This window comes from Monodelphis domestica, chromosome 3, assembly GCF_027887165.1.
Source record: "Monodelphis domestica isolate mMonDom1 chromosome 3, mMonDom1.pri, whole genome shotgun sequence".
Lineage (NCBI taxonomy): Eukaryota > Metazoa > Chordata > Mammalia > Didelphimorphia > Didelphidae > Monodelphis > Monodelphis domestica.
The window spans coordinates 241,936,293-241,952,179 of NC_077229.1; the positions used below are offsets into that span (position 1 = coordinate 241,936,293).

Consider the following 15,887-nt stretch of genomic DNA (forward strand, 5'->3'; position numbering starts at 1 on the left):
AGCCATTCCCCAATTGATGAATGTCCCCTCAGTTTCCAGTTTTTTGTTACTACAAAAAGGGCTGCATATTTTTACAACTATGTCCTTCCTATCAACCCCCTTTTTAAATCTCTTTGGAATACAGTTCAAGTAGAGGTCATTGCTGTAACAAATGGTATGCACAGTTTGATTGTCCTTTGGGCAGAGTTTCAAATTGCTATCTAGAATGGTTGGATCAGTTGAACATCATTTTTTTTACCTTATATATGTGCTAGTGATTTTTTTGTTGTTTTTCATTAGATGGTAAGGAGAGGATAGTGAGTAACAGTAAGTAAAGAAAACCAAAAAATGAACAGAGAGGATTATACAGTGAGACACTCTTATCTTCAGAAGACATATAACTTCAGAAGACACATATCAGATTTCAGAGAGTATTATATGATGATGATTTTAATAATAATGGTATTCATTTTTGATTCTCATAGGAGTCTTGTGAGGTAGATAGTATTGCTATAATAATTTTTCTAGACAAGGAAACTGGATAGAACTTAAATGTCTTTCCCAGTATCACACAGTTCCTAAGAAAGGATTTTAACCTAGGTTCTCTTGACTCTGGGTTTCAGTACTCTTTTCACTATTCCATGATAGCTTAAATCAATAGTTGATAGGTTTTAATCTGGACATTTTTGATACTGCTTAATTTTATGCCTTAGTTAATGACATAATTAAAATTAGTGCATTAATTGTATATATTTGAATCTTATTAGTCTATTCAGAGTCCTTCAGAACATTGTGCATTTCCAAAGGTTTTACTATTTATCAAAGTTAGCTATTTTATGAATATTGTGAGCTGAATAGAAATTCATAATTTAATGTGTACATATAGATCAGATAATTTTCAACATTTGTAAAAATATAAATTCTACTTATTGGAACTTATTCTAAAATACAGAATTTTATCAAAGATACTGACTTGAATTTTTGTTCAGTTCCCTGCTTTCAGGCTGTTAAAATGTCATTCTTATTTTATAATTGAGGCAAATGAGTTATATAAAAGTTAAATGATTAGGCCAAGGTTAAACAGGTGGGTTATGGTGTTATCCTTAGTAAGTTCTCTGATTTCTTTTCATAATGGGAAAAGTTTGTAGGCTTTTTGAAGTATGTATTCAGATTCATTATGTGATTGAGTAAAGTATTGGGATAAAATAATTTATTCTGAACTATTCCCTTAGGGCCCTATTGTACATGACATGGAGTATGGCCTATCTTTGGTAGGCAAACCTGCCCTTCAAGCCCTATTATATCACAGCAACTTTTATGAACATGTGAATCAGATGGCGAAACATTGTTACCTGGAGCGATACATGTTTGACATGAATTGTTATGCATCTCACAACATCCCAGCAAGGAAGAATATAAATGGTAAGAGAACTTTATTCAATTTTAATGGGATGGTATTAAGCCAGTAACTCATCCACCTCTGGGTTGTTGTTTTTAACTATACATCTTAAAAGCACTTGCTTTTATTATACTTAAGCATATTGAAAGCTTTAAAACCAGAAGAGATCCTAGCCATAATATTGTCACATCAGAAGGTATGTCAATATATCTCTTTGCCTCACCTTTCATAGGAATGAGTTGTTTCTGTACTATTTTTGAGTACTTTTAATTAACATATAAACTTCATTTTGAATCTTGTTCTCAGATATTGAACAAAATTTGTCTTCCAAAATCTGAAAGCAGTCTTTGGATTTATAACAAAAAGCAAGAGTATTTGTTGCATATTTTTCAAAATATGGGAATAAATAATATCTCAGTAAGTTCTGAAAAATAATAATTGTTGAAGGTAGAGAACTTTTGTGAAATGAACCATTTTTCTGAATAACATAGAGGGTACCTATAAGTGTAAATGTTTAAGAATACTTCATATTGTAAATAATAGAAAAGAGTGGGAGTTTTTAGGACTAGCTAAACATTGTTATAAGGTAGGTTCTGCTTTACATACTTTAAGAAAAATTTAAATGATCAATAAGCTAAAAACAAGCTTTAAAAATAGACATTATTATCTTTTAGCTAAATGTCTTTGGACCACTAAGTCAAGACATCAGTATTATAAAGCTTTTTTTTTTTTGCCAAAAGGTTTTTAGAGTTTTTGTAGTAAACAGGTTTTCTATTTTCATGGTTTTTTTAAATAGTAGAGTTATACATTTTATTTTGAGGCATTTTAACTATTTTTTATCTCTTCTGAGGAAATAGTGATTTAATATAAAGTACAGTGTAACTGAGTATTTAATCTTACTTAGAACAGGTTTAGTTCTATTACTTCCATCAAGGCAGTAAATTGAGCTTCCTGTAGCTATTATTCTTGTTTTGTGTGGGTTTACTGCAAGATTTTAGTGCATGTCTTGGCCAAAAGACCTACCAAAATAACATTTGAGGTCTGAGGATTTTGCTTCTAGAAAATATGCAAAGGTAATGTGCACAATGCCTTTTTTCTGAAACCAAGTAATTTATGAGAGTCCAAAGTATATAGTTGTTGTCCTAGAAGCACAGATGAAAGAGTTCAAGGAATTCTAATTAGTCTTTGTTATCAGGAAAAATATATTGTTTTTTTAAAAAACGTTTGAATCTAAACTAACAAAGAAAAAGAATCTTAAAAGGTACCAGGTAATCCTAACCTGTGTAATTTATTCATTCGACAAGCATTAATATTGCTCTTTCCTTTAATAACCTTTTATTCCATTTGGAAGGGGAAAGGGACAGCAGGTGCCAGATAAATATTATGTATAATATGGAAATAAACACAGATTTGAGGGATGTGAAGATGAATTGAGAAGACTTAACAACTAGTTTCATGTGGTAAAAGAAGAGATTGGATATAGTCACAGATGACTTTCAGGTTTGGAGCCTCAGTGATGGGAGAATGCAGAATATGTGGAAATGTAGAAGCTAAGGAGGGGTGTGTTTGAGAAGAAAGTTATAAAATTCTGTTTTATACACCTTGAGATTGAGATACTTTGGAGATACCCATTTGGGATGTAAGCAATTGATGGTATTCATTTAGAGACAAACTAAGTCTGGATATATAGATCTGGGAACCAATAAAGAATTGTTAGCCCATTCTATGGAAGGTGATGAGATTACTGAGAGATATCCTTAGAGAAAAGAATAAAGCCTAAGACAAAGTTTTAGGGAATCTTCAATTAAGAAGTTAAAAGGTAGAATAGGACATGAGAGAAAGGGGAGAATGAGCACTTGCAAGGTTTTTTACATGAAGAGAAAAGTTGGATATCTTTAGGGTCAAAATTACTATTTGTGTTCAAAGGAGTTATGATACGGTTCTATAGCTGGCACTTAGAAGAAACTCATCCAATAAAGGTAAAAGAAAAGAGATGAATAGTCCCTGAAATGAAAATTCTTAGCGCAGAATTCATGAAAAGGTGCTAGCATTAAAACTCTTGGCTTCAAATGTCTATTCACGGATGTAATTTTATTAACTCCCAAGGATTTAACATATAAGCATAACAAGCATGGGGAACTAAAAGTCCTGATTCAAGAAGGCAAATTTTACCTTGTAGATATTACTAAGACTTGCATAGGATTCATAATCATAATATGGCTCTGGAAAAGCTCTCTTTTAAAAAAGTTAACATAATAGATAAATAGTGAAAGACTTCCCATCTCCAGATGTGTCTCTCAATCCACTGAGTCACCTAGCTGCCCTTTGCTATTCATTTTTTGAATTCTGACCAACAAAAAACAACTAGTCTGGCATGGAAAGGGAGAAAAAATGACTCCATTTTGGAATTTGTGATTGTAAATGAGTGGAAAGCTGGTCCAAATCTAACAATGCACCATACGTTTGGGGTGATCAAATATCTGAGGACTGACAGAAAGGAAAAATAGAATCATATGGACTAAAATTCTACAAGGGAAGAAAATCCCGAAAGGATAAGAAATTCTGCTGGATAAATAAATGGTTTTCTATTATGTGTACAGTAAATGGCAAAACCAGTATTTGAACCCAAATCCTTTGGTTCCAAGGAATCAATTGTCCCACAGAAAAGTTAATGTTCATACAGAAATTTATCTTATTTTCCTTTTTTTTTACATTGGTTTTAGACTGGTAGATCAAGAAAATATTATATATACAATTTGCCTAAATGAAACCAAAGCTTTTTACAAAGTCTCCTGCTTTTTTTAGTGGACAGAGTAGAGAGACAAAAAGTACAATTTAGGTGAATTAGTAATAGTTGAATGATGAATTATAAGAGGTAGTTAATCATAGATTGAGGTCAGTTTGGAGGAAGGTATCTAGTGAAGTGTCCTAGGGATTTAGTTTGATCCTATCTTGGTTCTTATCAGTTATATTTATAAAGGCATAGGTTAACATACTTGTCAAATTTGATACTAAAAGGTGGGAAATAGCTAATGTTTTAGATAACAAGTTCCTAAACTCAATATTAGGCTCTATCTAGTGAGAGATGACATTTAATGATGAAAAATAAAGTCTTTAACTATGATTAAAATTAATTTAACAAAAGACCAGGGAGACATAGATAAGTTTGTATTTAAATGATCCACATAGTTTGTGGATCTGAGAACTGCAAGTCTCATGTAAGCTGCAGTGCAGATTGAAAGCTAAAAAAACTAATAAATTATCAGGATATATTGAGAGGCATAATGTCTACAAGACGGTGAGTGGTATTTGTAATTATTTGATCTAGTTAAACCACATCTGAAGATTTATATTCATCTTTGGATGCCATCTTTGGGAAGGGCATTAATAGACTGGAGAAAATCCATAGCATTATAATAGTGAAAGACCTCAAGACTGTGCCATGGGTTGAAAGAACTGGACATTTTTATCTTGATGCACAGAAACTTAGAAGCTGCTTTTGAATTTTTGAAAGAGCTTCATGTCAAAAAATGAATAGACTTTATCCCCTTGACCCCAAAGGACAGAATTAGGAGTTGTAAGTAGTGTTTGCAGAAAGGCAGATTTTGGTTTGATGTTGGGAAAACTTGTCAATAAATTAGTGTAATGGGGCTGTCTTGGGAAGTAGTAGGCTCCCCTTCACTATAGGTCTTTGAGTAAAAGATAACTCACCTTTTTGCAGGAATAATAATTTGTCACATGCAAATTAAACAGAGCCTCTGAAATTTCTTCTAGCTCTTTAATTTGGTGATTTTGTTTTTTCAACTGTTGTATTCATTTCAACAGTTTGTGGTACAAAATCTGTGTTACTTACATGTATTCTTATTATAAACAACTAATAGTTATTGCTTATTTATGTGCATGACACCTTTTAATGGACTTTTATTTAAAAATTATGGATAGGTAGGTGGTGCAAGTAGATTGAGTGCCAGACCTGGAGTTAGAAAGACTTGTCTTCCTGAGTTCAAATCCGGCCTCAGACACTTAGTAGTTGTGTGACTCTGGACAAGTTAGGTAACCCTGTTTGCCTTAGTTTCTTCATCTATAAAATGAGCTCAAGAAGGAAATGACATCACTCCATTATCTTTGCCAAAAAAATCCCAAATGGGATCATGAAGAGCCAAAATCAACTGAAAAACAATTAGGCAACAGTTATTCAAAGAAAGGTCATATTGCCAATTCCAATTTTGAAACAGTTGATGCACACAATACAGAACAAGGAAAAGAGACTGACCGCTGAAGACCCACTCTATCATTGTGATGAAAAGATATAAAAATTGGTTTTACAACTGTCATGGCTATTAATAATGCTTTAGAGAAACAATTTAAACACCAATTCAATTATATATTTATATACTATTTTGCAGTATAATGTTTTCCTGTGTATTATCTAAATTGATTTTTATTTTGTAACCTTCTGTCTCAAACTTGATATTAAGGAGCATTTCTTAGGAAGTTGGTGTTAAATGACTTCTGTAGGGTCACGTGTCTATATTTCATTTGATTTTCAGGCACTTTACAGATGAAGTTCAAACTCAGATAGTAAATGACTTACCTAAGTTCACATAGCTAGTAAATAATGGGGCAGTTAGACCCAAGATCTTCTGACTCCTAGTCTTTTATTTTTACTGTGCTACTAAGTAAAGGAATTTTTTTTTTCTTAAGGTTTTCTCAGAAGCAGGGTGAAGGACCATGAAAGTGAGAGACCAAGGAAGAAGAAAACAGGGTGTTAAAATGGAAGATTAATTGTGTTCTGTTACCTGAAGTAATCTTTTATAAATTGAATTAGGGAGTCTTTCTATTAATCAGTCTGCCCTGTGCCTTTGGTTTTCATGTACATTTAAGATACATGATATGGTCTCTGTGGACATTGCTATTTTGTGTTTGATATATTGTGATAATAATTGTCCAACCATCCAGATGGTTAGTTGACATTGTTTTTGAGGTAAAGCATGACTTAATCTATAATTTAGTATAGGTAATCATAATCTACTACTTTCTTGCCAGTTTACTATTTTTTTCATGATTTTAAAACAAAGCAAAACAAAACCGTTCAAACAAATTTTTCAAATTAGCAACTATCAAACTTTAATTTTGAATATAAAGAAATCACATATTTTAATTTACCTTTACTCTTTGTATATTATATATATCAGGATGTTCTATTCATAGCATTTATGATTTATAGAAATAATTACTTGATCATTGCATCAACTGAAGAGATGAATAATAAATTAAAGATGAATGAATCATCCCCTTTTATGTCATGCTTAATCTTCAAACACACTAATTTGTTGCCAACTTCCTTCAAGTAAACAAAATTAGTTAATTATTTCCTTTTGACATATAAGCTAACAACCATCCTGATTTGTTATTTGTTCCCATAAGTTTGATGGCCTTTTTGTTGTTGTAATTCACAAATAAAAATTTCTTTTTACTCATGGAAAGAATTAAGAAGTGAGTCAGATAAGAAGTGGTTAACCATTCCTCAGTAAGTTTTATTCTCAGAACATAGAGCCAATTCTTCATTTGACTACTTAGATTTATCTAGAGACATAATAAATCTTTGGTTTAAAAATTAGTTTTACAGTAAAAATGAGGCAAATATTTCACTAGTACTTTGAAAAAATTCAACATAAATTACATTTTAAAAATATTATTATAATTGAATAGAACCAATGATCATTTTACATTTACTACAGATTTTGATGACTCAGTCCATTTTGGGAGAGAACAGCTTAGTCCAACAAACCAAGCTCACGGTTCAAGTTCTCCTTCAACAGTAGAAACAGTGGTAAGTTTTAAACAGCTCATAAATGCTGCCATTTTAACCTTTAAGGAAATTGCAGATAACTCTCATTTTTCATAATAGGATAGGGGAGACAAAGGAAATTTCATGCACAAATGTCTAATTTTAGTCATGAATTCCAGCTTTAATTCCCCATTTCAGGACATTTTAAGAAGTGGCCGAATAATAATCACAAGGAAAGGAAAAGAGAAAAAAACAACTGCTTTTGACACTTTCTTTACATAACTAAGGAGTTCACCACTCTTTAAAACAAGTTTAGCAGATGTTTAAAATTGCAAAAGCACTTTGGTCCAAGTAGGCCCTTTTCAATGGGCCTACTCAATTCAAATGATTTTCAATAAAGATAAAAATGACCTATGTTGGAAAAAAACTATTCCTTGACCAGAGAGGTAGGGCATCTAGGTGAACCTCAGCATTGTTTTGCTCTGTAACCTTGAGTATTTATCTAAGAATAAGAAATCTGAACTGGAAGAGACCTCAAGGGTCTTGTAGTTTAGTCCCTTGATTTTGTAGAGGAGGAGTTTGAGGTTCTTGGAGATTGTGACTTCCTCAAGGTCACATATAAAATAAGTTTCATAGAAAGAATTTAAGTTCAAGTCTTCCAGAGCTAGTGTTTTTTTTTTTAACTGTGTAATCATAAGCGGTAGTTTACTTACCTATAAAAGTCAGGAAGGAGGTTGGACTAGATAATTTATAAAGTCTTTTTTAGCTCTCTAAAGTTCTTTGATTTGTACTGCTAACATGATTTTTCATATTCATTTTCTAAAGTAACTTTGAAATTGGGGTGGGGAAGACTGACCTATCATATCATTTTCTATGCTTTTTAAATTTTTCTTAAATAATCCTTTACCTTCCATCTTATAATCAATACTGTGTATTGGTCCCAAGGCAGAAGAGTGCTCAGAGCTGGGCAATGGGAATTAAGTGACTTGCCTAATGTCACATACCTCAAAGCATCTGAGGCTGGATTTGAACCTACTCCTACTAGGTCCTGTCTCTAGACCTGGCTCACAATCCACTGAGCCATCTAGGTGCCTCCTTGGTATACTTTTAAAAATTAACTTATATTCAAGGTAAAAAATATTAATTTCATCAAGTATTTTTTGAAAAAGTGTTATGTGTTCCAAATAATAGTAGGAATTTCGTTAGCATTATGCCAGAAAGATAAAGTATGGTAAAGCCAATAAGTACTAATAAATATGAAAGAAGAAAAACCACAAAAGTCCCTTCACTCAATGAGCTCCCATTTTAATGGAGGAGAAAACATACAAACAACTTCGTGCACATAACATACATACATACATACATATATACATACATATACATATACATATATATGTATATATGCTATATAGGAAAAAATCTTCATGGAGGACTGGGAAAGATTCTTGAAGAAGATGGGATTTTAGCTGAGACTTGAAGGAAATAAGAGAAGCCAGGAGACAATAATAAAAACTTAAAATTTAGGTGTGAAATAATTGATGATTGATTGATTTCATCAGGGGAAAGAAATATAAGACAAATAATAAGACAGAAAATGAGCCATATAGACTATAAATAATGCTTTCATTCAGAGAGCGTATTTGAAAGCTGAGTAACGTATTTCCCTAATTTACTTTTTTTTTTTAAAACCCTTACCTTTCGTCTTGGAGTCAATACTGTGTATTGGCTCCAAGGCAGAAGAGTGGTAGGGGCTAGGCAATGGGGGTCAAGTGACTTGCCCAGGGTCACACAGCTAGGAAGTGGCTGAGATCAGATTTGAACCTAGGACCTCCCGTCTCTAGGCCTGGTTCTCAATCCACTGAGCTACCCAGCTGCCCTCCCTAATTTACTTTTAAAAAATACACATACACACATACTTACATGTACAATAATTTTAAGCTTTTCAGGAACAGTAACCTGATCTTAGAATTTATATCACCTGTACAAAACATAGTCAATTTGTTTCTTGATTATATTTCTTTTTGGGATATTTTGACCAAAATGAGTTTGCAAGAAATTTCATCATTCATATAGCATTAAGTAGCACAAAATACAAAATTTGCCATAAAAAGATTTTGTTGGGAAAGTTAGGTGGCTCATTTGATAGAGAGCCATGCCCCACAGATGGAAGGGCATGGGTTTAAATCTGGCCTCAAACACTTCCTAGTTGTATAAACTTGGGCATATCTCTTAACCCTCGTTGCCTAGCCCTTACTTACCTCTCTTCTGCCTCCGGTAAAGGTTTTTTTTTTTTTTAAGGCATTGTTAAATTCATGTTTCTATTTCTTTATAGACTGATTCTTGTGATGAAAATATACATTTTATAACATATTTTAAATGATTCTGTGGAAATAGGTGCTTTTTTTTAGAATAGATTAATCTGTATTACAGAAGAGTTTGTTGGGTTAGCATATTATCAAGCTCTAGAAAGTACATGGCAATCAAGTTTTTAAAGTTTTTTTTATAGGATCACTGACATATAGCAATTTAGCTCACCTATCTGCTGAAAAATCACATTTACCAGAAATTTGTAAAAACAGAAATTAGGATGATAGTTACTTGTGTAAGTAATAGTTTAATTTCTAGTAGTGATTATTGATTGAACTTCGTAAACTTAGGCTTTCTATTTCTCTATAAGATAAAGTTTCATATAAAATCTAGTTCTTAAAATAGATTAAAAGTTAATATTTCCAGTTATAATTTTTAAAAAAAGATGTGAACCTTTACTCAAAAGCAAGTTACCTTCAGGCCACTAGATGTCATACTTTCCCCACTTTGCCAGAGAATATTGCTATGATTCTTAGTTATAGGATGAAAGTTTCAGGGCATATTCACAGTGCTAGTTTTTATTATGACACTATCAGAACGAATGTGAACTTTCATTTGTAATGAAACAGTTATTTGAGAAAATTTGAACAACCTAGTCTGTTAGTATTTTTTTCATTTTGAGCCTTTAATATTATTACATTGTTCTTGGGGAGGGGAGGCTACTCTGTATTACTGTACTATACTAAATCCACACTGGGTTTAAGAGGTGTTACAGACTTGTAACTTCATCACTTTGGGGATGCCTTGATGCAGATCAGCAGCTCATCTGTAACTTATTGTCTTACAGTTACCCCTAGGACACTGAGAGGTTAAATAACTTACCCATTATAATATAGCTAGTACGTGCCAGAGGCAGGACTTTGAATTTAAGTGTAAAACTTTACATTTGTCTTTATTAAATTATATAATATAGAACATATGAGAAGCACTATGATGTAGTGGTTAGAAAATTGGCCTTGAAGTCTTCAACCTGGGTTCTCACCTGAAATATACTAGTTCTGTAACTCAGGGCAAGTCACTTAATCTCTCACTGTTCTAGGCAATTTTCTGAGACTGTCAGTGGCAGAGAAGGTGCCAATCCATATTAGTAGAGAGAATCTTCTTACATGGGAGTTCCTTATATGATACGTGACAGAGTAGATGAAACACTGGCTCTAGAACCAGGATAATGTAAATTTAAACCTGGTCTCAGACATTTACTAGTTGTGTGACTCAGGGCAAGTCACTTAACCTTTGCCTTAGTTTTCTCAATTGTAAAATGGGGATAATAGCACATATCCCCTAGGGGTGTTGTGAGGGTCAAAAGAGATATTTCTAAAGCACTTGGCACAGTGACTGGCATATTGCAGCATAATAAATTCTGGTTTTCTCCCTCCATTCACTTAAGCAATCCAGTGAAATTATAGGTATGGCCCCTGTTTCCTATTATTAAACTAGACCTTTTGTTGTGTAGCCTGGCAAGATTTTTGAATCCGGATTCTCATAATTCCACTCAGATTTGCATCATCTGCAAATCGTACTCATTGATAAGAATTTTCAGTATCACAAGACCAAACCCAGATCCTTGGGACACATCATCCATCTCCTTCCAAACTGACATCAAAACATTGGATATGATTTACTCATTCAGTTCCAAATCCATCTAATTGCGTTACTAGCTAATTACTACATGTGTCCACAGTGCCCTCCAAAACAGCAAGGAAAACTTTCAACATCTCAGAGTGGTATATTTTAAAACATTCATGTAGTGTAGTGAAATATTGATGTTTAATTAGTTAATAGTTCTACATTTTAGTCTTGCTTATTATTTCTTTGTGACCCTCAGTAAATCATATATTATTTCTTAAATTCAGTTTCCTCATCTGTAAAATTATTGGGTTGGGCCAAGAGTTTGCTAAGGGCCCTTCCATATCTAATGTATCTTAGCCTATGATTTTAAGATGTATTTTGATGATTAGATTTCCTTATTAGTCATACACAAAGGATACCAAAACCCTCTCTCCATATTCCAGTAGAAGATCTCATTTTTAAAGAGGATCAAAATTCATTTTTTCCTGTGAATTCATATAGTACAGTACTATATTTGAAATAATTTCAATTTTTTGTTCACATTGACTTGAATTAATAATTCTAATTTTGTTTGAAAGAAATGTCACAACTCCCTGAGATTCAGAGAATGGGAATTAATTTGTAAATATTAATATATGAAGTTCAAAGAAGCTGTAGGAACTCTTTCTCTTCGATATTTTCCACTGCTAGTAAAATATGAAGATTTTAGACCCTCTATTTTCCACATTTCACATTCTTTTTTTTTTTAAATAATCTATTAGGACACCTGTTTTTGATAGGGAGGATGAAAACTATTATAACATCAATTTGTCAAAGAAAGATCTAGTACCCACCATTTTTCTCCCCACCCCCATCATGAGAAAATATGTATCCAGTGAGATCTTTTTTTTTCTCTCTAAGAGGGGGGGATACTATGAAAATTGTTTATTTTTGCTATCATATGCATTTTGTCTAAATGGAAGAAAATTCTGTTTTTATCCCAATCTCTCTGTGAAACTGCTTTCTTTACCATTATTACCAAGAGACTTCAAATGTATACTTTTACAACTAGTTTAAATTATTATTGATTTTTGTTTATCCAAAACCTTTTTTTATTCAAGCTGTTGACTGTATAGAAAGGCTTAAAGGAAATCTTTGAAGCTGTAGAATTTTTATGTTACTATAGTAAAATAGCTTATAAACTTTTCATCAGTTTTCATATTAACAAAATTAGAACCTTCGTTGGGTAAATGCTTTAAATAGCAATGCTTTGTCTCCACCACTAATGAGCCATCTTTGGCATGTAAAAGATGTTAAGGCTAAAAGTAATGTACTGCATTTCGATGAAAGGAAAAAGTGTGCCAATATTATTCAGCTTATCAAGGCAAAGAAAGCCACATCTCTTATGCATATATAATATGGGATATTTGAAAATTAGTTCAGGTCTAAATCAGAATATTTTTGCTTTTAATCAAAGGTCATTTTAAAACCTACAAGGCAAAAAATAGATACCAAGTAGTACTTAATATTAGAATCACTTTCATGGCTTAGTATCTCTCTAAATAGCAGGTGCTGAATCAGAAGGACCAAACTTGTCTTCTCTCTAACATATGGTGGTATTATGACTCTAGGCAAATCACTAAGCTCTCAAAGCCTCAGGCATCTCTAAGACTAGAAGTTGCAGGGCAGGTGCTGATCTGTACTAGTAGAAGGAGTTTTCCATCAGGAGTTCCTTTTACCAGTTAAATCACTTATCTTGTCTAGAAGCATTCCAAGAAATCAGAAGATTCACATTTCTTCATGTTGACATAGCTACATTACCTAACTGACTTTAATATTTGAAGCTATCATCGTTAAGAAGACCAATGATCATTTCCCATATTTATAGGAAATAACTTAATTTTTTGGTGTCCTATAGTGTATAGTGTTTGAGCCATGAACTCATCATATTATGTATATTTCCACCAGTGCCACAGATCAGAGATCCTCAATACTAGTCCATCATCCTGTGTGGCTTTTATTTGTGTCCACCCATAAGAAATTTATTCAGCATGCTTGGAAGCTTCCTTAACTTCTGATTTTGTGAAGATACCAATAGAGTATGAAGTCTGTCCCTGACTTCTCTCCTTCTGTCAAGTGTACCACCATTCTTCTAGTCACCTAGCTTCACAACCGATATTTTATTCTTGACTCTTTATTTTCGATTACCTCTTCCCCATATGTAATCATGTGCCAAATCTTATCAGGTCTATGTCTTAATTATTTCTTACATGCATCTCTTTGTTTCCACTTGGACTGTAATCACTTTCTCTCATTACCTTTTGACTGTATTCTTCTTGGACTCCTTTATGCAGTTTCTCTACATTTCCTCCTACACATATCTGCCAAGTTGATATTCCTAAAGTCTGACCATAACTCTGTCCTACACAAGAAGCATCAATGGCTTTTCATTACTGCAAACCTAAAATATGCATTCCTCTGTGAAGCCTTTCACAACTTAATTTCTCCCTGCCTTTCTAGGTTAATTACAAAATTATAGCACATATATATATATATATATATATATACATATATGTGCCACACCAATTATAGCATATCTATATATACATATATATGCCACACTGGGAAGTAGGTGCTATTATACCCATTTTACAGATGAGAAAACTGAGGCTAAAAGATAAAGTGACCTGCACAGGGTCATGCAACAAGTAAATGTCTGAGTCAAGATGCAAATTTAAGTCTCCTGATTCCAAGTCCAATTCTTTATCCTCAGTGCCCCTGAGCTGCCTGCATATGTTGTATATTTATTCCAATGCAGTTCCAGCCAGTTGGGCCACAAATGATGTTTTATCTTTCTTTTGCCTTATTTTATTCAGGCTGTCCTTGTGTACCTAGAATGTTCTCCCTCTTTGTCTATTTCTCTTGGAATCTTTTTGTTGTATTGTTGTTTAGTTTTTTTTAGCCAAGCCCTACTATTTCTGACCCCATTTGGATTATCTTGGTGAAGATCCTGGAGTGGTTTGCCTTTTCCTTCTCCAGCTCATTTGAAGATGAGGAAACTGAAACAAACAGGGTTAAGTGACTTGTCCAAGGTCACATAGCTGAGGCCAGATTTGAACTCAGGAAGATGAGTCTTCCCTACTTCAGTTAATCTATTCATTGTGCCATTTAGCTAATCTCATATTTCTTCAAAGCATAGCTCAAGTGTCACCTTAGACTGGAGACTTTTCGTCTTTCCCCAGATATTAGTACAGCAGTTCTTCCATTTAAAATACACATTCTCTCCTTCTCATCCGTTCTCTTCTACCAGTGATGTTAAAAGCTGACTAAAGGGAGTATGGAGAATATTTAGTTAATATATTGATATTAAATATTGAAATATTCTAAAAATGACAGTTAATAGGGGAATAATGCTGTTAGGTGCAAGTTTTCTTGCTTGAAAAAAAATTTTTTCTTTATGAAAAATTAACTAGTCAGAAAACATTTATCAAATGCCTACCAGATTCCAGGGACAGTGCCAAAGTCCTGGGAATACAAAGAAAGGCAGAAGATAGTCCTTCCCCTTTAGAAGTTTATAATCTAAGGAGTTAGACAAAGCAAGTTACTATTTGCACATAAGCTAAATGTAGAATATATAGGGAATAATCAACAAAAGTTAGGCACCAAAGAAAATTCAGGGAAGACTTCCATAGAAAGTGAGGTTTTCTTGAGCATTTGAAGCAAACCAGGAAAACCAAGATAGAGAGAGTATTCCAGGCTTGGAGAACAGACAGTGAAAATGCTAAGAATTGGAAAATGGAGTGTCTTGTTCAAGGAACAGCAGAGGATAAAGTAGACTGTGCATGGCCTCCATTAGTATCCTCATGAGTCAAGAGAATTTGATAACTCCCTCTCCTCCATACCCCTCTCACACATTGGGCCATCTCTCTCTGGCAAACTTATGGGAGTCACTTTGGATGTGCATTCACAGCGGTTCCAATCAGTATCACTTGAGGGAACAAGCATATTGGTGAGATCACAGGTGCACTGGAAAACTCTTGGGTCCTACTACTCTACACATGATTTTAGCATGTGTAGAGAGTCAAAAATGCACAGGTTGCATTGTGTGCTGTTTATATTTTTCCCTCAGTTCATGATCCAAAGGACACTAGTATGGACAAAATTTTCTGTATTTTCCAGTTACTTAAGATCATATGAGCACAGTAATAAGTCAACAAAGCAACCTTGAGGGCCAGTGGTTGTGGCTTAGTCCTGTAATCACAGTCAAGGTTGAAGAAGGCAGATTGAGCAGGACCAAGGGCTTCTGGTTTGCCGCAGACTATAGCAACTGGGTGTCCATAGAAAGTCCAGCTCTAGTATGGGAACCCTTTTGATGTTGGGGGACACTAGGCTGCCTCAGGAGGAGTGAACTGAGTAAGGCCAGAAAAAATGTTTTCTACTATCAATACTGGAATTGGGTCTACGAGTGACTAATATACTCCCAGCTCTAATGAAGTGGAGAAACATAATCTAAATGAAAATAAAACACAATATATCAAATGCAAACCATCACTTGTTTGAAGAGTATTTGGTGAGATGGGAAAATGTATAGTAAAAGAAGACTAGAAAGATATATGTGGAGGGGAGGTCAATAAAGTCTAGTCAATGAAGGGCTTTGAATGCTAAATAGAATTTTATATTTAATCATGGTGGTTATAGGATACCACTGTAATTATTGAGTATAAGGGGAAGAGGGTGGCAGGACTTTGGGAAAATCACTTTAATAGCTGAGTGGAGGATGAACTGCACTGGGGAAAGGCAGAA

At 33.6% G+C, this 15,887-nt stretch overlaps 1 protein-coding gene across 4 annotated transcripts in view; it reads left to right on the top strand.

Annotated features, from left to right (window-relative positions):
- The window catches only part of RTTN (rotatin), a 266,106-nt gene that overhangs the window by 167,362 nt on the left and 82,857 nt on the right, over positions 1 to 15,887 (top strand). For all 4 annotated transcript variants that reach the window (XM_007487781.3, XM_056823598.1, XM_056823599.1 and 1 more), the window contains 2 exons: positions 1,212 to 1,401; positions 7,120 to 7,211. In XM_007487781.3, the coding sequence (XP_007487843.1) occupies positions 1,212 to 1,401; positions 7,120 to 7,211 (282 nt within the window). The remainder of the gene's footprint in view (positions 1 to 1,211; positions 1,402 to 7,119; positions 7,212 to 15,887) is intronic.